Source organism: Hoplias malabaricus, chromosome 5 (assembly GCF_029633855.1).
Source record: "Hoplias malabaricus isolate fHopMal1 chromosome 5, fHopMal1.hap1, whole genome shotgun sequence".
NCBI classification, from domain to species: domain Eukaryota; kingdom Metazoa; phylum Chordata; class Actinopteri; order Characiformes; family Erythrinidae; genus Hoplias; species Hoplias malabaricus.
The window spans coordinates 4,538,875-4,561,162 of record NC_089804.1 but is presented as its reverse complement, the minus strand read 5'-3'; the positions used below and the strand labels follow the sequence as shown (position 1 = coordinate 4,561,162).

The window sequence follows — 22,288 nt, the reverse complement described above, 5'->3', positions numbered from 1 at the left end:
ACAGGAGGGGAGGCAGCGTCGTGTTCCGCCGTTAGAGGGAGGGACGGGTTTTATGTTTATAGCTGAAAACCTGAATCAGACTCATGCAGGGGGTCTGTTTTTTAGTGCTGAAGTCACACACATGAACATTTCTCACTGTCTGTGGCCCACAGCACCACGGTTAACGACTCTGTTCATGAGTTTTCTTGTGCGCACCTGAAGAGATATCACAGATATTGACCATACGCATCTGTAAAGCCCTGTAGAGTGCGAGAGTTGTGGAGGAAAGAGTGCTCAGACTCTAATCGGAGTTCCCAACAAGTTCCACACGTCAAGCACAGCCCCATTCAGCACTTCATTCATTTACATCTGAAGAGAAGCTTTTGGGCTAATCTCACACTAAAGCTTTTATAATAAAGTGACCGAGCCCTGGGTCTCTCTCTCTCTCTCTCTCTCTCTCTCTCTGTGTGTGTTAGACACAGACAGAACCAAGGTTGTTTGTAAGTGGAACAGATTTGTTGTCAAAGGGGTTCCGGTTCTTAATGAAAAGTCTGTGACCTGCTTTGAGCTGCGAGCCCCACAGCAGTGTTCTCCCCCTGTGTAAACAGCCCCTGTTCCTTTAAATGATAATGAGCCGCTCGCTGTTCACCCCGACCCCGAGCGCACAGCAGTGAGGAGCGAGGAGCAGAAGCTCTGGCTTTTAGCCGTTTTCACTCTGTTCTCTTTCTTCTCTGTTTTTACTCAGTGCTCTTATTTCTCCGCGCTCGTTGTCTGTTTTGCTTTGTCTTTGCATTCTCACGTTAATGCGGGTGCAGCTCTGTGATTGGACAGACTCAGACGAGGGGGCGGGGCAATGTCAGAAGCATGTTTACAGAGTTACGCAGCTCACAGAAAACAGACTGGGTGGTCATTTAAACCTGAAAATGATTTGATTGTGAAGTTGCAGAAACTAACACATCCAGACCAGTAGGTGTCAGTGCAGCTGCTGTTTCATAAAGTGAAGTAGAATCAGGGGAGTCTTTTACAACAGTCTTTTTGCTCTGTTACGTCCTGTTGTGATAGTAATACACGTTCAGGAATCATTTAAGTGAAGCCCCCGAGGGCCCGCTCGGCGCTGAAGGGTCGTAGCGGCCCGAGGCCAGCGTTCCTCTGCTTATGTAACTGTAAGAGCCCGTGAGTTCTGTTTTGGTGAAAGGCCGTTTCTGTAATGACACGGATGAAGTGCAGTGAGTTTTATTCCTGTGCCTCTGAGCCTCTGTAATGACACGTCCAGCCCTCCGCGACCCGCTGGCCTTTTCCTTCTGTTCCTTCAGAAGTGAAAATATTTAGACGAGTGTGTAATTTAGAGGCTGTGCTCTGGGTCGCGTGAGACCGGGTTTCCTTCAGGAAAGCGGAACGTGTCATTAACAAGAGAGAGCGAACATATATCAAAACAATATTTACGCTCGTCTGCTCCGAGCGTGTCGCAGCAGGACCTGGATTCAGCAGCGCTTTTGAGACATCCCCTCAGATGTAGAGTTGTTCAGTGATTCTAAATCTCTCTCTCTCTCGCTCGCTCGCTCTCTCTCTCTCTCTCTCTCTCTCTTTACTCTTTGTGAATCTATAAAAGCTCAGAGACGTGGGGTCATCCATCATCTCCTATGAGGCTAGTTGGGCTTTGTTTGTTGGTGGAGGAGTCGCCACTTTCATCCCCTCCTTCACAGAGTGGTCTCAGTAAACACTCTGGTTTGGTGATATTTGGGAAGTGTGTGTGTGTGTGTGTGTGTGGCTAATGTCATTGCTCTAGTTCTAAAGTGTGGCCGAATGTGAAAGGATCACTGTTAAGAACTTTCCTTTTACTCTTCAGGGCCTTTGGGGCAGTTACATTGGTCAGTGATTGGATCAGATTCGATGTTACACCACGGAGCACTGTGATTGGCTGAGAGGTGTTCTAGGAGAACTAACAGTACACAGTAAGAGGAGAGAGTAGTGATTTAGACCCTCGTTTACTCAGGCTCTTTACTCCGAGTCTCCGAGGTTAAAGGAACATGCTCAAGGTTTCAGGGCACAGTCTGACTCTAATGTGGTGGTGATTTCATTTCAAAGCTCTGGTCCTGCGTTGTTCAGCAGAAACGTTTGTTAATTTGCAGTTACGTTTTGTGTCGAGAAAACAGTCTCTACGTGAAGAGTTAATTCACTTTGATTGTATGGAAACCTCTGACTTTATTACATAGCGTTCACATGACAATGTGTTATTTTCGAAAGACGTGCTTGTCTTCTTAATTAAAGTAACACCAGGTAGTATTTTTACCCTGAAATTACAGCTTCAAATTCCTTGAGATGCTCCACTGAGGGAGAATAGAGGGTCTGTCATTGCTCAGCACTGCGGAAACAGCACTCTGTAACTTTTGGAGGAGGGTAGGAACCCCCCCACCCCCAACCACCATAATCCTTTATTTTTGGACAGTGCTGTTAAAGTGAAACACTCTACAAATCAATATATATATATTTTTTTCTTTACCCTAGTATTAAAATGAAGCATCAGTAATAGCATTCCTACCCTCCTCCACAATTTACATAGTACAGTTTCTACAGTGATTAGCCTGGATTAGCAGTGACAGGGGCTCTGTTCTCCCTATTACAGTTCAGTAAAGCATCTCAGTGATTTAGAAGATGGAATTCTAAACTAAAAATACAACCTAGTGTTGCTTTAATGCTGAGAAAACACCAAAACCATTATCAGAATTGAAAGCTGAATATTCTATTTTTTCCTCTCTCTCAGGTCTGGTGTCCTGCCCTCATGAGCCCTGCCCTCGTTCGGCTCCTCTCAACTTCATCACCGTCTCAAAGAAGCGGAACTGGCTCCACCAGAGCTGCGGCAGACCCTCGCATCAACCGGACGACGTTCCAGCGTCCCGCAGCGCCGGCGAGGACGAGCAACCAAACCCACCCCGCATCACCGTCTCGTCTCCGGACGCCTCGTGTCCCCGCTTCGAGGATCCGGCCGAGGAGAACGACGCTGACGATGAAGGAGAAATCTGGTACAACCCCATCCCCGAGGACGAGGAGGCTGACCTTCCGCATTGCGTCCCCGCCGTCCAGGCCTCTCAGCTGCAGCCCAGACGGACCAGCGCCGGGGCGGAGGAGACCAGGCTCGAGGAGGAGGGCAAGGGAGGAGCTGCCGCTGCTGGAGAAGTGGGAAAAGCAAACGTCACGTATTCCTGCGATCAGAGTCATCTCCACAGGCAGATGTGCCGTCCAGATGTGCAGGAGAACCTCCCAACACGGACGGCGGCTTCAGGTAAGCACCTCTGGCTTTCTCGCACATACTCACTCACGGTCAGGAATCCCACCACCAGGGGCGCTGTTTCTCATAGCCACATTAACATCTAAAGCAGCACTGTGTAGTACTTATTATTATTTAATTTTTATAAATGATGAAAGAATCCAGCGAGAGCTGGACGCTGCAACAAGGAAGGAACAAACTCTACTGATCTGTCTGAACTGATGACGGAGCTGTGTTCAGTCCCAAACAACAACAACACGCCAGTACACCATGAGTAAACACCGCTTAACGTTACCACCGCCTTGTGTCTCTCTGTCTCCGTGTCTCTCTCTCTGTGTCTGTCTTTGTTTCTCTCTCTCTTTGTCTCTGTCTCTCTCTGTTGCTCTCTCTCTGTCTCTGTTTCTCTCTCTCTCTCTTTGTCTCTGTCTCTGTTGCTCTCTCTCTCTCTCTCTCTCTCTCTCTCTCTGTCTGTCACTCTCTGGCTCTGTTGCTCTCCCTCTCTGTCTCTGTGTGTGTGTCTCTCTCTCTCTCTCTCTCTCTCTCTGTGTCTGTCTCTCTAGGTGTCTCTGTCTGTCTGTCTCTCTCTTTCTCTCTCTCTCTGTCTCTGTGGCTCTCTCTGTCTGTCTCTCTCTCTCTCTCTCTCTGTGTCTGTCTCTCTAGGTGTCTCTGTCTGTCTGTCTCTCTCTCTCTCTCTCTCTGTCTCTGTGGCTCTCTCTGTCTGTCTCTCTCTCTCTCTCTGTCTGTCTGTCTGTCTCTCTCTGTGTCTGTCTCTCTAGGTGTCTCTGTCTGTCTCTCTCTCTGTCTCTGTGTGTCTCTCTCTGTCTGTCTGTCTGTCTCTCTCTCTGTGTCTGTGGCTCTCTCTGTGTGTCTCTGTCTGTCTGTCTGTCTGTCTCTCTCTCTCTCTCTCTCTCTCTCTCTGTGTGTCTGTCTCTCTAGGTGTCTCTGTCTCTCTCTCTCTCTCTCTCTCTGTGGCTCTCTCTGTCTGTCTGTCTGTCTCTCTCTCTCTCTCTCTCTCTCTCTCTGCTCTGAGTGTCAGTAAACAAAGCTGAGGTGTTGAGCGAGGGCTCTGGCAGCAGACTGAACTGGGAGGAGGAAATCTACCTGTTCACCTACGAGCCACAGGCACCTGGCCATTTGGCTCCACTTCCACATGTTTTTGTGTTTCTCAGTGTTTTCACTTGGTGAATTATTGACAGTGCATTCTTTGAATCTGAGGTGTGTGTGTGTGTGTGTGTAACTGGTGATCTCAGGCCGTTGGCAGCTCTGAACAGCGCGTGCGTCGGCGTGCGGCCTCCTCTCAGATCTCTGTTTTGTCTCTGTGCAGTGGACGTCAGAACACTGCCGTATTTTCTGTTCGTATCGAGAGAGTGAATGTGTAAATTGTGCAGAAGCGTGTGCTGGAAATGAGTCATATCTCTGTAATTGTAGTTTTAGAAGCACAGCCAAAGCTTCCCTGCCTTTCACTGTAAGTGGATGTGGAGAGGTTGTAGCAGAAATCCTACCCCACTGTAGGCCTCTGATCCACGGGGGAAATTAGCCCCAGTGTTGAGTGAATAAATAATCATTTAAAAAAGTATTCAATTTATTTATTATTTTTAAATTTAATTTGTGAAATAATTTGTAATTTGTAACACTATGTCACCACTAACACAACAACAACAGAGTGGGTTTCATTTATTTATTGTACACTTAATAGAACTAGGGCATGGTTCAGCAGCTGATATTAAACTGATCTAACCGTTTAAAGCAACACTAGGTCACATTTCTACATTAAAACGCCAGCGTCAGGGTTATTGTGGTGCTCCACTGAGAGATAACAGTGAGAATAGACCCTCTGTCGTTGCTACTCTGGGCTCAGCACGGCAGAAACTGCACTATGTAGGTTTTGGAGCAGGGTACTTTCTTTTAAAGATGTTTGACCTGTGTTTACTGAAGTTATACGTTGTGTTTCAGCCCAGGTTTTAAAATGTGACACACACCACAGTACAGCCAATCAGAACAGAGGTCGTTTACATATTAATCTTAAAGGTACAGCAGCACAAACGGCATGTGTAGCGCTATAAGAGGGTGTAACATTGTGAGGGGGGTTATAAATCATATAGAAACTCACAGTAGTGTTGTCAGTGGCTGTGAGTGAGCTACCAGATAAACGCAGGGTACGGACCGTGTTTCTCTGGTCTCTGGTGGATTTCGTGAGGGCGAGAGGGTAACAGAGTTGACTGTACGCCTCGTTCCCTTCCCTCTGTTCTGCTGGAGCCTCTGATGTGGTGGCAGTAGCTTAGCTTCTCCGCTAACAGCTTAGCTCAGGCTGTAATTACGGCTGCGGTTCGCCTCAGGTGGAGGGGGCAGAACTCTTTGAGCTGAGTCTGAAAAACTGGGCCACTGAGGGTCTACTGTTGGGCATTTTACAGCCTCCAACAGCGGCTTTTTAACTGCCTTTTCTAAATCACACTTAGAAAGATCGCAGCGCGGGAGCTACAGTTTTAATTCTAGCATGTGGTCTCAGAAACAGTGATAAAACACATTTAAAACCAGAGTATTCACCTTTTATAACAGAGTCAGAGCAGTCAGAGGCGCCGTGAACATGACCACAACCACAACTGGATTCACCCTGATGCTCAGAAATAAAGCCATATGTGTTTGGTTATAAAAACAGTCCTGGACCGTTATTGTTAGAGGTTACAGTTTAAATCACATTTTAATTCGTAATTTAAAACAATTGTAAACTAATTAATGATTTTACCAAACGTGGCCACAGCCTCCTCCCATAATTCCCTCATTTTTCAGACGCAGGTGATTTATTGGTGGTTTTATCTAACGATGTAAACAGAGTCACTACTCTCTCACACACACACACACACACACAGACAGACAGAGCTCCTGTTTCATCTTCTACTTAATCCCTCCATTTATCTCTTAAAATGTTGTTGGAGGATGGAGCTGCGCTGCTGTAGTGTAAACGTTCTCTGTTAAAGCTTCTGTGTCTGAGGCTGAAGCTCTCCCTGAATCCTTTATTCAGTAAAATTAAGATTATAATTCAAAAATAATAATAAAGACATGGTGATATCTTCCTCTCATCTTTCTCTCGCTAATTGTGTGATTGATTTATTATTATTTTTTCTTATTATTAATTGACTTCACTAATAAACGGTGAGTGCTCCTCGTGGTGTGACGGGGTGAATGCCTGAAAGGAACAGAGGAACTGCACCTGATTCAGCAGTGGTTCGCGCTCCGTTCTCGTACAGAGTGGACACTGGAGCTGAAGCCAGAGAGAGATGAGCAGTAACTGGACTCCTGTCTCACTCTGACCTGCTGAATCATTTACAGGGAACAGTAGATCCTACATCAACCACACACACACACACACACACTCACTACAACACAACCCCTCCTGTGTGTATTGGTAGCTGCTGCTGATATCAGAGGAGGTTCCGAGGGCTGAGAGGAGGCGGGTGAATTATGATCATGAATTTTTCAGATCGGTGCGGTTTGATGTTAATGTTGATTCAGTCCGGAGTGCGGAGGAGAACAGAGCTATTGAAGCTAATGGGGCACTTTCAGCAGACAGCATTAGGAAGGTTTTTCTTGTGTGTGTGTGTGTGTGTGTGGGGAATGATTTGCAGTTTTGTATCATACTGAAGAAAAGTTACCCCACTTTAATAAATAAATGTGAAAGTGTCTGTCAGTGTTTGGACCTGCAGCCTTCACCGGTGCGTCGTCAGTGGATGGAGATTAAACTCTGGACCCAGTGAAGCACGGCCCTCAGAATCGACACCAGCCTAAAGTTTGGGTACAGTCAGGGAACACGCCTCTGAACTGTTCACGGCTTTATTTACTATTGGTTTATAATTAAACAGGAATAAATAAAACCACTCCTCAGTGACTAATGATTGTAAATGATTTTAAACAGAATTACTTCTGTAAGGTTGGTGTGTGTGTGTGTGTGTGTGTGTGTGTGTGTGTTAGAGGGCAATGAAATGGTCTTTGACAGCCCATAATTAGCAGTGTGATCCATGACGACCCTCTCAGCACCTGTCACTCTGCCTCTATTAACAGCACTCAGGGGCACAGCAGTGCAGCTAACACACACACACACACACACACACACACACACACAACATGACATACACATGCACAGAGACATAAAACACACACGGCATGAAAGAGCACAAAATACCATACCCACACATGCACACATAGTACTTAAGGGCACAACACACACACACACACACAGAGTAGGAGCACATCTTCTGCAGCCCCTAAGGACTTTAGTTTGGTTTGGAGGTGTTTGAGGAGCCAGAGGTGAATCCACACAGCAGTTCTCTCTCTCTCTCTCTGTGTGTGTGTGTGTGTGTGTGTGTGTGGAATGCACCCTCTCACCCCTGTCTCTTAATCTGGGGAAGTGTGTGGGGGTGTGTGTTAGCCTCAGGTGACGGGGGGTTGTTGAAGTATTGTCCTCTGATCTGTTAATAACCCACTGACTCCTTTGACTGACTCCAGAGTTCAGGAGAGATTCAGGGAGGCAGCAGTGAGTCAAGCTCTGTTTACACTCTCAGCTACAGCAGACCCTTCAGCAGAGAGGAAACATCTCTCTCTCTCTCTCGCGTGTGTGTGTGCACTCTTAATTTCCCCTCGAACAGAATCACTCCTTTGTTTACCGTGGATCAGACTCGGCGAGCAGAGCCCAGTTATGCACAAGCAAGATCAGACCGGACAAACAGAGCCGCTGTTGTAGCACAAGCCTGGAACATGCTGAGAGAGAGAGAGAGAGAGAGAGAGCGCGCACAGCGGAAGAGAGAGACAGACAAGAAGGAGAGGCATTGAGGAAAAGCAGAAGGAATGAAGGGAAATAAAGGGAAATGTGATCGGATCCACACGGGTGCCTTGGAGACTTTAATAGAAAGGCATTTGTTACGTAACATTATCAGACACATGCCACACTGTCAGATCACAGCCGTCACTTCCTGCGTCAGGAGTCTAATCTCTCTAGGCCTCAGTGGTGATATAGGACTGTTCTGATCAGATTTAATGTGTTTATTAATAGGTTTATGTGGTTAATCGGTGTGTACCTGGCGTCAGTGTTGGGCGATGTGTTGTAGGAGGGGAATTATACTCTAATTACACAAAGACATAACATTAATTACATTTATTTTAGTTTTATTAGTAAACGATGACCTAATATTACAATATAACCGTGTCAAGATATTAATCATAATTTAACATTTAGGATATTTGTAATGAAAGTCTTAAATATCTAAAATATCTTGTTTTTTTTTAATAGAGGAGTATTGTGATTAAGTAAAATTTGCCTGTAATTTTTCCTGAAGTCTAGACCTCTGTAAATAAATGTAGTTAGTTACAGAAGTCAGAGCAGACGAGTAAAGAGCTGTTTACTGCACAGACTGTGGAGGATTAAAGGTCTGTGCTTGCTGCAGGAAGCAGAACCTAAGTGTGTCAGTGTCTGTGTAACGTAAACTGAATAGGACAGAGCGTATTTTGGATGCTGCCAGCTGCCAGTGAGTCTAGTTAAACCGTCAATTGTGATTGGGCTAGCGCCTGAGAAAGGGCTCCCAGCAATTTAGCAATGACTTAACTTTTCAAACTACAGTTTAAAGGTCTAAGACCTGTGGAGTTTACACATTATTTCACACAGTAACACAGCGTCGTTTATAAGCCGTCACCACGTTCATTGCCTTCTCACGCAGTCTTGGTTTATTCTGATTAGACTCACGGTGGATGGTAGATTCAGAAGAGAGTCTATGGCCTGAGGAATCTGTGGATAGTTAACAGAGATGAACTCTGTATTGTGTTAATACATTATTAACGGATTATGTTTGACAACTCCGATATAATAAAAACCAAGCAATGTAACCCCTTAATTTATTCTTTTTATTTGAACCTTAACAAACGTGATGATGTAGAAAGTAGTCTCTGTCTCTCTCTGTCTCTATTGCTTTCTCTCTTGCTCTCTCTCTCTTTTTCTTTCTCTCTCTCTTGCTCTCTCTATTTCTTTCTCTCTCTGTCTCTCTTTCTCTCTCTCTCTCTCTCTCTCTCTCTCTGTGCGCATGCGCGAGCGTGAGCGTTGGAGTGAGCGGAGCGTTGTGATTGAGAGCGGTTGGCGTTTTTCTGCCAATTTTTTTGTGCGTGTGCGTTTTTTTCAGATTTTTCTGAAGTTTGTGTGAGTGTGAGTGTGTGAGGTGTGTTTGGTGGTGTGTTTGTGGAGCTAGGGCCTGTGGGGGAGTCTGCTGTCGGCGTTTGGCGGAAGCATGGCGTCCTCCCACACCCTGTTGTGTGAGAGTCTGACCCGCCGGCACGCGGTGAAGGTGGAGTGCCGGGCGAGTATGGAAGAGTGTGGTACGGCGGCGGTAGATGTCGTCGGCCACGAGAACATGGTTTCCATCTCGAAAATGAGCAACGCGTTTGTTTTGTTTTTGGTTAACGAGCATTTCGCGGCTGTTTTGGTGGAAAAAGGGTTAATTATTAATGACCAGTTCACGCCTGTGCTGCCCCTGAGTACCCCGTCCAAAAGGATTATTTTGTCCAACGTCCCTCCCTTCATTAAAGATGATCACATCGCTCAGGAGCTTTCCCGCTTTGGGAAGCTCGTCTCCCCGATCAAGAAGATCCTCATAACCTGTAAGTCGCCCTTACTTAAACACTTGGTGTCTTTCAGAAGATCTGTTTTCATGGTGTTGAATGGAGGAGCTGAAAGTTTGGACTTAGTCCTGAAGTTTAAAGTGGATGGTTATGTTTATACAGTGTTTGCTTCGACTGAAAATAGTATGAAGTGTTTTGGGTGTAAACAGGTCGGACATCTTATTCGTGACTGCCCTGGACGAGTTAATACAGGTACTGAGGGGACAGGGGGTACTGAGCGGTCGGGGCCTGTAGTGGCTGTGCCTGCGGTGGTCGTCCCCCCTGCGACTGCTGCTTGGCCGGCTGCACGGACCCCGAACAGTAAAATGTCACCACCGGGGGGGTCCGCTGTTGGGGTGGCTGCCGGGGACGTGCTGGCCACGGTGGAGCCTTTTTCAGGGGAGCCCTCTGTTGGGGTGGCTGCCGGGGCCGCGTTGGCCGCAGCGAAGCGCTCTTCGGCGGGGACCTCTGTTGGGGGGGCTGCCGGGGCCGCGTTGGCCGTGGTGGAGCCCTCTTCGGTGGGATCCGCTGTTGTGGTGGAGCACTCATCAGCGGGGCCTGCTGTTGGGGGAGCTGCCGGGGCCCCGTTGGCCGTGGTGGAGACCTCTTCCGTAGGGTCCGACGTTGCTGGGGTGGCTGCTGGGGCCGCGCTGGCGGTGGTGGAGCCCTCTTCAGTGGGGCCCTCTGTTGGGGTGGCTGCCGGGGCCGTGGTGGAGCCATCTTTGGCGGAGCCCTCTGTGGGGGTGGCTGCCGGGGTCGGGTCGGCCGTGGTGGGGCCCTCTTCGGCGGGGCCTGCTGTTGGGGTGGAAGCTGGGGCCGCGTCGGCCGTGGTGGAGCCCTCTTCGGCGGGGCCTGCTGATGGGGTGTCTCCCGGGGCCGCGGTGGAGGCCTCTTCGGCGGGGCCTGCGGTTGGGGTGACTGCCGGGGCCGCGTCGGAAGCGGTGGAGCCCTCTACGGCGGGGCCTGCTGCTGGGGTGGCTGCTGGGGCCGTGTCGGCTGTGGTAGGGTCATCTTCGGTGGGGCCTGCTGTTAGGGTGGCTGCCGAGGCCGTGTCGGCCGAGGTGGGGCCCTCTTCGGCAGTGCCTTGTGGGGGGGGCTCTGGTGGTGTTTACGTGGAGGAGAGGGACGGAGGGGTGCAGCACAGCTGTTCTGAACTGGCTCCAGCCCGAGAAGCAGGACAGGAGGCTGGAGGAGTAAACCTGATGGAGGTTGAGTCCGTTTTTAAAATTCCTCATAAGAGGAAGAAGAGGGGCCAGGGAAAGGGAAAAAAACAGGCCAAACAAGATGTGACGGCAGTGGACGACAGAGACTCGGACAGTGAGGGCTCTCTCTCTGACTCGGGATGGTCTGTGTGCTCCCAGGAAGAGAACAGGCCTCAACTGTACACTGTTGAAGAAATTAGAAAGTTTTTACGAGTTACTAAAAGACAGAAGGGTGTGAGGGTGGAGGAACATTTCCCAGACAGTGTACAGTTTATACGGGACGTCAAACACTTGCGGAGGGAGGGGGTTTTTACGGAGCAGGAGACGTTTAGACTAAAAAAGTTACTGACCAAACTGAACAAAGTGCAGTGTGAAGACGACTCCTGAACGGACTTTTATCTCTGATTGTTTTTGTCCCCTCTTTTTTTTACCTTTTTTAATGGAAGGTTTTCAAATCGCCACCTTAAATATTAATGGGACAAGGGACTGTGAGAAAAGGGCAAAGTTTTATGAGCTGGTTAAGCACAAACGTATCGATGTTGTCTTTGTGCAGGAAACCCACAGTGATGTGGAAAATGCTGCTGAGTGGGCGAAGGAGTGGAGTGGGCTCGCTGTTCTAAGCCACAACTCATCCCTTAGCGGTGGGGTGGCACTCCTTTTCTCACAGTCTTTTATTCCGGTCTCTTATACAGTGGAGGAAGTTTTAAAGGGACGACTTTTAAAAGTGAGGGCTGTCTTTGAAGAAGACACTTTTGTTTTTATCTGCGTCTATGCTCCAACACTAGGAGCTGAGAGGTTACTGTTTTTAGACGCACTGAGCTCTCTTTTAAAAAGTTGTGACTCCACGGAGTTTTTAGTCTTGGGTGGAGATTTTAACTGTACAGCACACAAAACAGACCGGAATCATGGCGAACCTCACGCGGCTTCACGGAAGCGTCTTTGCGAGATGCTGGAGGCCCATGAGTTGTGTGATGTCTGGAGAAGTTTCCATGATGAACAAAGACAGTACACATGGGCCCACAGTAAAGATAACATGCTCTCGCTGGCCAGACTGGACCGCTTTTATTGTTTTAGACACCAACGATCTCTTTTTACACGGTGTTTTATTGCCCCGGTAGGAATCTCTGACCACTCTATGGTCCAGGGAACTATCTTAAAAACAAAGGTGAAGCCGCGGAGTGCGTACTGGCATTTTAATACCACGCTTTTAGAAGATGCCAATTTTAAAGAGTCTTTTACCTTTTTCTGGGCTGTTTTTAGAGCAAAGAGAAATGATTTTACCTCTGTTCAGCAATGGTGGGACGTAGCCAAAGCCAGTGTTAAATTATTCTGTCAACAGTATACTCTCAATGTCACGAGGGACATTACTAGGTCACTTAAAGCTCTGGAGATTGGAATAGTGGGGCTCCAGGGTCTTGCGGAGGCCACAGGAGATTTAGAGCATATTAGAGCTCTCAACAAAAAGAAGGCTGCTCTGGCTGATTTACTGGGTATAACAGCACAGGGGGCGCTGGTCCGCTCACGCTTTCAGTGCGTGAATGAACTGGATGCTCCTTCTAAGTTCTTCTTTAGTCTTGAGCGTAGAAATGGACAGAAGCGGTACATGCACGCTGTGCGATCAGAATCAGGGGATCTCCTTAATGATCCTGCTGACATTCGCAAGCGAACAGTCTGCTTTTTCTCAAAGCTGTATGAGAGCGAGCGCACGGCGACGCAGGAGGTGGAGGACAGGTTCCTCAGGAATATGACCAGACTGTCGCAATCGGCAGCGGCGCAGCTGGATGCTGAACTCTCATTGGAAGAGCTGCATGAGGCCCTCAATGGTATGGAGAATGGTCGCGCTCCTGGCATTGATGGCCTACCAGTAGAGTTCTACAAGACTTTCTGGTCGGTCATCGGCCAGGATGTGCTGGAGGTCCTCGGGTGCAGCATACGTGATGGAAAGCTTCCTTTGAGTTGCAGGAGGGCGGTGCTGACGCTGCTGCCGAAAAAGGGGGACCTGTCCGAACTGAAGAACTGGCGCCCCGTGTCTCTGCTGTGCGCCGATTGTAAACTGCTCTCGAAAGCATTGGCCTCGAGACTGGCGAAGGTGATGGAGCAGGTGGTTCACTTTGACCAGTCGTACTGTGTACCTGGTAGGTCTGTCTTTGACAACGTTTTTTTAATTCGTGATGTTTTGGACGTCTCCAGGCTATTGGGGTTAAAGACTGGTCTCATATTTCTAGACCAGGAAAAGGCTTTTGACCGGGTTGAACACGGGTATCTCTGGAAGGTTCTGGAGAGCTTTGGGTTCAACCCTGGTTTTATTGCCATGATCAAGGTTCTGTACGGTGACATTGAGAGTGTGCTGAAAGTTAACGGTGGTTTATGTGCTCCTTTTAAAGTTTTTAGAGGGATCCGACAGGGCTGTTCACTGTCGGGTATGTTGTACTCACTCTCCATTGAGCCCCTGCTCTGTAAGCTGAGGGAGGGACTGGAGGGTTTTTATGTTCCAGATTGTACTGCCCCATTACATGTCTCTGCTTACGCAGACGACCTTGTTGTTCTTATCAGTGCTCAAGATGATGTAAATGTTTTTAGTTGATGTTTTACATGATTTTAACATTTTATCCTCTGCAAAGGTAAACTGGGCAAAGAGCGAAGCAGTTTTACTGGGGGACTGGGAAGGTGAAGAACCCAGACTCCCTGATGGACTGGCCTGGGGGACGGGCGGGTTTAAATACCTCGGTGTGCATTTGGGGGACAGTGTTATTGAAGAAAGGAACTGGGATGGTGTGCTGGAAAAGGTGAAGGGGAGACTCAACAGATGGATGTGGCTGGTCCCTCAAATGTCATACCGAGGTAGAGTTCTCATCATCAACAACCTGGCTGCGTCCTCCCTGTGGCATAAACTGGCGTGTGTCGATCCCCCACCAGGCCTGCTGGCCAATCTTCAAGCTATGCTGGTGGATTTTTTTTGGGATCGACTTCACTGGGTTCCTCAGGGAGTTCTTCATCTTCCCAAGGATGAGGGAGGGCAGGGGCTCATTCATTTAGCCAGCAGGGTGGCTGCCTTCCGCCTCCAGTTTGCACAAAGACTGTTTACTGGCCCTAAGGAACTGGTTTGGAGGGAGGTAGCCTGCAGGATCCTGCACACAGTGGGAGGCCTGGGGATGGACAGGACCCTGTTTTTAATGAACCCAAAGTTACTGGACACTGCTGGTTTACCTGCATTTTATCGTGGGCTTTTTAAAATATGGAGTTTTTTTAAAGTCAAAGGACCAGAGAGTACAACGCTGCACTGGCTGCTGGAGGAACCTCTGCTTCACGGCGCCCGGATGGACATTTCAGGCCTGTCGACTCCTGCACTGACCAGAGTCTTGGTTTCTTCGGGGGTCACCACACTGCGTCAACTGGTGGACACTGCGGGACCTGATCTTTCCGGTACAGAGAGACTGACTGCACGGTTAGGCCTGAGGTCTCTGCGCGTGGTATCTCGGTCTCTGTGCAAGTGGAGGACAGCGTTGACCCCTGAGGAACTTAGGATGTTGATAGACTACGGTGCAGGGGTGACTAGGCCTGCAGAGGACGACCCCTTTCCTGCTATCATCCTGGCCCCTGACCTGGAGGACTGCGAGGGGCGCCTGCTGGAGTGTAAGGGGGAGTCCTGTATGAAGTTGGACAGTGCATCCGGGAAGCTGCTGTACAGAGCATGCGTGAAAGCGCTAAACAAAAAGAGACTGAATGGGAGGGTGGACACGCCGTGGAGGGAGGTTCTATCTCTGGGTGATAATGTAAAGCCTGAGTGGAGAGCGTTGTACAAGCCACCGTTAACAAAAAGAGCTGCTGACCTCCAGTGGAGGGTTTTACATGGGATTTTACCTGTCAACTCTTTTATCTCTGTTTTAAACCCTGAGGTTGCACCAGTTTGCCCTTTTTGCACACAGAGGGAAACTGTCTTTCACGCTTTTATGAGATGTTTTAGGCTACGTCCCCTTTTTGATTTTTTACAGACAGTTTTTATGGCTTTTAATGTGATTTTTACCGTGCACACTTTTATCCTGGGTTTTAAATACAACAAGAAGGAGAGGGCCAAGTGCCAATTGTTGAATTTTATCCTTGGTCAAGCGAAACTGGCCATTTACATCAGTCGAAAAAACAAGGTGGAACAGGACACTGACAGTGAGGTCATAAGGGTTTTTATCAGACTGGTGAGATCAAGGATTTTTATTGATTTTAATTTTTATAAGTGCATGAAAACTCTGGAGGTGTTTGAGGAGGTGTGGTGCTGTGGGGGAGGGGTGTGTTCTGTATGTGATGGTGAACTAATTTTTAATCCATTTTTCATTTAAATGCACTTTTTTTATATATACCCAGGTTTTATAGTGTGAGTGTTGTTTACAAGTAGTTTTTATGTTTCAAAATTGAACTTGGACGAATATTGAGTCCAACTGTTGATAATAAAGGACCCTAAAAGTCTAAAAAAAAAGTCTCTCTCTCTCTATTGCTCTCTCTTTCTTTCTCTCTCTTGCTCTCTTGCTCTCTTTCTCTCTCTTTCTTTCTCTCGCTCGATTTTTCTCTCTCTCTCTATTGCTCTCTCTATTTTTCTCTCTCTGTCTCTCTTTCTCTCTCTCTCTATTGCTCTCTTGCTCTCTCTCTATTGCTCTCTTTCTTTCTCTCTCTATTGCTCTCTCTTGCTCTCTTTCTATTGCTCTCTCTATTTCTTTCTCTCTCTTTCTCTCTCTATTGCTCTCTCTATTTCTTTCTCTCTCGATTTTTCTCTGTTTCTCTCTCTCTCTATTGCTCTCTTGCTCTCTTTCTATTGCTCTCTCTTTCTTTCTCTCTCTATTGCTCTCTTGCTCTTTCTCTCTCTATTTCTTTCTCTCTCTTTCTCTCTCTCTCTCTCTCTCTCTCTCTCTTTGCCAAAAATCATTGCTGAATAACATCACAGCTGGAGTAAATTAAAGCAGGCCCCAGTGTGATATCACTTACTGTTTCATGTTTCAGTCCCAGAATAGATCTGAAGTGTACAGATGTCCAGTCGATGTTTACCCTCGCGCTCAGTAGGTTCACTGTTTCTGTAGGAGCTAGGAACGCTGTTCCAGAGTTTTCCAGTTTTCCAGTGAAATACTGAGAAAGATCATGGTTCTTTCAGTTTTTCTGTAGTTGATGATCACAGAGAAGATCTGGACATGTGTAAGTTTACTGCTTCTAGTTCTTAGTTATTAACTGTACGTTTGTGAAGTGCCTACAGTGTGGACTTAAATATACCCCACGTTTTTAACTCTTTATCTGCTAACACCTTGTATTTACTTTAATGTGGGTGTACATCTCGATCCTAGGGACAAATATAAACGTATTATTATTAAATGAAGCAGTCTCCCTGTGGGGAATCTTCATTGGGGCTGTGGGACATGTCCTTGTTAGAGGAAAGAGCCTGTAATCCCCTGCTCAGAGCTAGAGAACCATAGCTCTGCCTGTTGAGACGAGTGTGTGGCTCCCTGTCCCACACTGAGGTCAACTGAGGGTCAACCAGACGACCTGCTGCTGCCCAAGTGTGTGGTCAAGTGGACGGAAGCTTGCTGCCTGTTCACTGATGAGCTGGAGGTTGAGGTTAAAACAGAGCACTCTGACAACACTTTTCTCAGCAGAAAACAACAAAAAACAACTTATTTTTCTGGATCATTGTGATATTCACACCGTTCTAAGTGTGTTGCCTCTCCTTGCTGCCCTTTAAGGTCCTTTCTGCTCATTCATTCTGTCCGGAGATGGTCTCTATCATTAAATCTAGTTTTATTTGGTTCGTCACGTTAAGAATACAACTCTAAATCAGAAAAATGGCTTCTGTTGTGTAAAGGAAAGTTGTAAACTCCTCACTGTGGTTCTTGACAAAGGTATGGTACAGTAGTCCCTTACTCATGTGATTACATCAGCTACTGATGAAGGAGAGTCTTTGATGCAGTGCTGTCTGAGGGCTTGAAGGCCACAGGTTTTCAGCTGAAAGTCCTCCTTGAATCGTGTAACGATATTAAAGACTGTAGGCCTCTTCCTGTTTGAAATCACATAATTATTTGTCTCTGTTCCAACGTTTTTTTGGAATGTGTTGCTTTGTTTCTATTTTAACACATGAAATTGTTGACCAGACCCAACATGAAATACCTTGGGTTCAAAATAAACCTTTAAATTTGATTGGATTTGAAGCTGTGTGTGAGTTCATCTTTTGACACACTCTTCTCCTCCGTTTCCAGAATCTCCCGAGCAGAGCCTGGTGGGGTTCTCCCCTCCCTCGAGTCCGAACCCAGCCAAGAAGAGCTGCTCCATCACCTGGTCCTTACCCGACCGAATCAAATCTCCGCGCACCGTCAGGAAGCTGTCCATGAAGATGAAGAAGCTTCCAGAGCTAAGCCGGAAGCTCAGCGTTAAAGGGAATCCCACCGGAAGCAGCAGCGTCCAGTCGGAGGCTAGTATCCACTCGTTGAGAGTGAACCGGACGGCCGAGGGCGTGGCTACGGCATCGACGAGCGGGAACGTGATCTGTCGCTACCATCTGGACAGCAGCGTGTCCACTCAGGAGCACAGCTACAGTAAGAAGAAGGGGGGCGGAGACGGGGTGCCCAAGTCGGCGAGTAAAGGGGGCTACCTCAGCGACGGAGACTCTCCGGAACTGGTGGCAAAGTCGAGCAAGCACGAGGGTAAGTCCAGCCGAGCTCGGGATAAGGACAAAGAAAAGGACAAGGACGTAGGGGCTCCGAAATTGGAGCTGGACGTGGACGCCTTCCGGCTTTACATTTTCTCGGAGCAGCCCAAGTGTACGGCATACATCTCAGGCCTCATGGGCCTCCACTTCTACGGCGCCGAAGGCCTGAAGCCACCTCGGGCGGACTCGCGTCACGTTTACTGCGCCATCCAAGTGGACTCGGTCAACAAGGCTCGCACGGCCCTGCTGACCTGCCGCACGGATTTCCTGGACATGGACCACGCCTTTAACATCGAGCTGGAGAACGCGCAGCACCTCAAGCTGGCGCTGTTCAGCTGGGAACCGGCGCCACGGCGCAACCGCGTCTGCTGCCACGGCACCGTGGTCCTGCCGCCGCTCTTCCGCACCTCCACCAAAGTCCAGCAGCTGGCCGTCCGCCTGGAGCCCCGCGGCACCATCTACGTGAAGCTGGGGCTCATGGAGCAGTGGAAGAACTCTCTGGACGCGCCCGAGAGCGACCGGGTGCCCAGCGTTTTCGGAGTGGAGGCGGGCCGAGTGGTGGAGAGGGAGGGGGCGGGGCTTAACGTGCCTCTTATCATAGAGAAGTGCATCGCCGAGATCGAGAGGAGAGGATGTCAGGTTAGTGTCTCTGTCTGTGTCTGTGTTTTATGGCTGTGGTCTGAACAAGTGCCACTAGTGTGGCTTCATTTCATTCGTCTTCATTAGAGGGCAGTAAAAGTGTCAGTGGCACTGGTCAGCTGCAGTACCCCCCCCCCCCTCGCTCTCTCTCTCTCGTGCTCTCTCTCGCTCTGTGTGTCCAGGCTTCTCGCCAGGTCTTTAGATATTCACCCTCCCCTCCACCCCAGTCTTTCTCTCTCTCTCTCTCTCACACACACTCACACACACACACACACTCTCTCTGCCTCTCTCTGGTGTTATGGCCGGGGCACTGATGTTGTCCCAGTTTAGAGCTGATCCTGCGTGTCACAGTCTTCCTCGCTCTCACAGTGGAACCCCACCTCTCTCTGACCCTGGATCAGCTCTGGACTCTCAGTGTCTCCAGCTGAAAGGGAGCCCTTAGTCCTGTGGGGGGTCCATTATCTCTCACTGCTCCAGGACCGTGTACAGAGACCTGACAGTGATTCTGCTGTGGTTTTAAAGACTCTCTCTTTTTCCCCTCAGTCACCTTTTCTTTTGTCCTCTAACTGTTACAGTAGCCATTGATGTAATGTTGGGATAAACAGCTTTATTCTCACTTTAATACTATTTTATGCCACTGATAATAGTGCAGTTACTGCCCTTTTAAGAGCAACCAACCTTTATAGGAATATTTAGACTGGAGAAGTATCCATTCATTCATTCATTCATCTGTGACCCTTGTCCAGTTCAGGGTCACGGTGGGTCCAGAGCCGACCTGGAATCATTGGGCGCAAAGCAGGAACACACCCTTCACAGGGCGACAAACACTCACACACTCACTCACACCTACGGACACCTTTGAGTCTCCAATCCACCTACTGGAGAAATATATTTATTTAATTATTTAATTTTATTAATTATTACGTTAATAAACTTCTCTTGTACTAAGATCAGTGTAAAATACGGGGCGTGTTCAGTTTACTGTAAATGGATCTGTACATAGTTCAGTCGAAGAGGAGAAATTATTTAACGTAGGAAAATGATTTTTAAACATTTAGATTAATAAATAAATAAATAAATAAATAACTGTGCCGTCGAAACAGAAGCTTTTATCTCTGTTTATTTTTGGGACATGATTTGAAAATATCAGCTGCTTTTTTGTGTTGTATTTAATATTTAAACATATTTATCTTTTCCTCGTGAAGAGATGATTCTGACTGCTTTCGTTATAAAATCATTGAAAAGAAAGAGGCTTTGTTTGTTGTGAATCTGGAGATGGGTCTTTGGCAGCGGTAGAGCACTGCGTCCAGAACGAGGACGATCACAGGGACGTAACGTCTGTGCTCTTTCTGTGGCGCCTCTCGTTGGCTGAAAGTGAGCAGTGACCGTGAGGAGGGAGGGAACCGTGAACAGTGTGAATCACAGTGTGTAAATAGAGTAGTGTGTGTGTGTGACTGTAGTGTAGTAGTAAACAGCAGGACGAGGAGTGGATCTGGAGCAGGTTGTGAACCCCGAGGAGGCGGTGAGAGAGTGGAGTAAACTTTATGTCGACGGTGAGTCAGCGCTGAGCGACCAGCAGAAACACGCCGCGCTCCGCCACCTCCTCGGGCTCTGTTTATTCACATCGTTCAGAAACGTGTCGGAGTAAAGTGAGCTTTAGAAAACAATGACCTGAGGCTGCTCAAATACTCTCTCTCTCACTGTGTGTGTGTGTGTGTGGATCTATATCCTTACCGTGTGTTTAAATGCATAGCTTCTTTTCAGCACATTTTTCCTCAGTCAGTTGTAAACACTGCTGATGGTTTTCCAGATAATTACATTTTGCAGAAACAAGATGAGGTAATAGTCTCTATCTGTCTGTCTCTCTGTCTCTCTCTCCTCTCTCTCTCTCTCTCTCTCTCTGTGTGTGTTCTGTCTCTCTCTCTCTCTCTCTCTCTCGTCTGTCTCTCTCTCTCTGTGTTCTGTCTCACTGTCTCTGTCTGTCTCTCTCTCTCTCTCTCTGTGTTCTGTCTCTCTCTGTTCTCTGTCTTGCTGTCTCTATCTGTCTGTCTTGCTGTCTCTCTCTCATCTGTCTCTCTCTCTCTCTCTCTGTGTTCTGTCTCTCTCTGGTCTCTATCTGTTCTGTCTCTGTCTGTCTCTCTGTCTCTGTCTCCCCCCCCCCACTGTGTAAATGCCTGCTTTCAGCACCTGTTCCTTTAAATGATAATGAGCCGCTCGCTGTTCACCCCGACCCCGAGCGCACAGCAGTGAGGAGCGAGGAGCAGAAGCTCTGGTTTTTAGCCGTTTTCACTCTGTTCTCTTTCTTCTCCGTTTTTACTCAGTGCTCTTGTTTCTCCGCGCTCGTTGTGTCTGTTTTGCTGAGTTTAACCTCGTCTTTGCGCTCTCACATAAACACAGGTCCAGCGCTGTGATTGGACAGACTCAGACGAGGGGGCGGGGCCATTTTAATGACTCTGCACTTGACGTCAGACGTGGAACAGAATCAGAATGACTTGTGTTTTCTGACTCACGCAGCACACAGAAATCTCACTGGGTGGTCTTGTTTCACAGTGTGAGTGTTGGTGGGCTAATGTGCTAATGACCTCAGAGTGACCTTTTTTTTAAAACATGCCCCTTTTTACAAGGTTAATTAAACCCAGTAACAGGGCTCTCATGAACTGCCTGTAGATGAGTTTGACCAATCAGAAGAAAGAAAACACCCACCTGTTGTGACCCCCAGGCCTTGACCGTGTAGAGAAGAATCACAAATGAAATTTTAAGTTTAAATCTGTGGGGATTTGAGGTGTTGCTCTTGTGAAGCGACAGAATGAAGCTGTTCAGAGAGAACACAGGTCCCTCCACTGGGAGCGAACGTGGAGTGAGAGCAGAGTGTGGTGTCCTCTGGAACGATGTCCAGCACAGCGGGGGTCACAGAGGAACCCCCAACCACACACACACACACACACACACACACAGAGGGGAAAACTCTGGAAGCTTTAAATGAGATCGGACACCTTTTGTTTCCTATGGATGACACTTAAGTTACACAAATCATTGTTTACTCGAGCCGTGAACCAAACCCTAGAGAGCCTTCATTCACTCTTTCTTTCACTCTCTCCATTTTCTATATCACTCTTTCATTCCCACACATTCTCTGGCTCTCTGTCTCTCTCTCTCTCTCTCTCTGTCTCTGTGTCTCTCTCTCTCTCTCTCTCTGTCTCTGGCTCTCTCTCTCTCTCTCTCTCCCTGTGTGTGTGTCTCTTTCTCTCCATCACTGAGCAGGGAACACAGCCAGTGAAACTGGTTCCTTTTACACCTGTGAGAACGGGGAGACCGTGTTAAACCCTTACTGCTTCGTCTCACAAATTGGTTCCCGAACCAGAAAAGTTTGTTCCCAACTGGAAACGAAGAGGAGTAGGTTCTTTGGTGCGAACCTTGACGCCGTCCGTGGGCGAAGTGTGATGAAGAAGCTCCAGAACAAGCTCAGTGCTTCAGTGTTATTGAGCAGTAGAGTCATTTTCAGCCTTACGTTTAAATAAATAAAAGGAAATGAACCTTGAACGTGTGCCATTTGGGTTTTTTTTATCAGAACCGATGGAGACAGGGCCAGTCTCCTGCATAGAACCAATAATCCAAGAATCAGGAACAGAACCGATTCAAGAACCGGGTTTATTTTGATTATATTTGCCTCTTCAGTGTGTAGGTAGATGACCTCTCGTCCTGTAGTTGACGTATTTACACATGCTGCTTCAAACCCCCTTCACGTTAATGGACTTCACGCTGCAGAATCACAATCACAGTGCTCCATTCACAAATGACTGCTGCTTTGATGCTGAAGTGGTCCGGGCCGCTCCACGCCCAGCGCCTCTCCGCAGACACAGCAGGGACTAAGACTTCCGGCTGAAACTAGGC

At 47.9% G+C, this 22,288-nt stretch overlaps 1 protein-coding gene across 2 annotated transcripts in view; it reads left to right on the top strand.

The window, feature by feature from the left end:
* syde2 (synapse defective 1, Rho GTPase, homolog 2 (C. elegans)) overlaps positions 1-22,288 on the top strand; it is a 45,329-nt gene that overhangs the window by 7,175 nt on the left and 15,866 nt on the right. For both annotated transcript variants that reach the window (XM_066672798.1, XM_066672799.1), the window contains exons 3-4: positions 2,741-3,259; positions 17,310-18,397. In XM_066672798.1, coding sequence (XP_066528895.1) covers positions 2,741-3,259; positions 17,310-18,397 — 1,607 coding nt within the window. The remainder of the gene's footprint in view (positions 1-2,740; positions 3,260-17,309; positions 18,398-22,288) is intronic.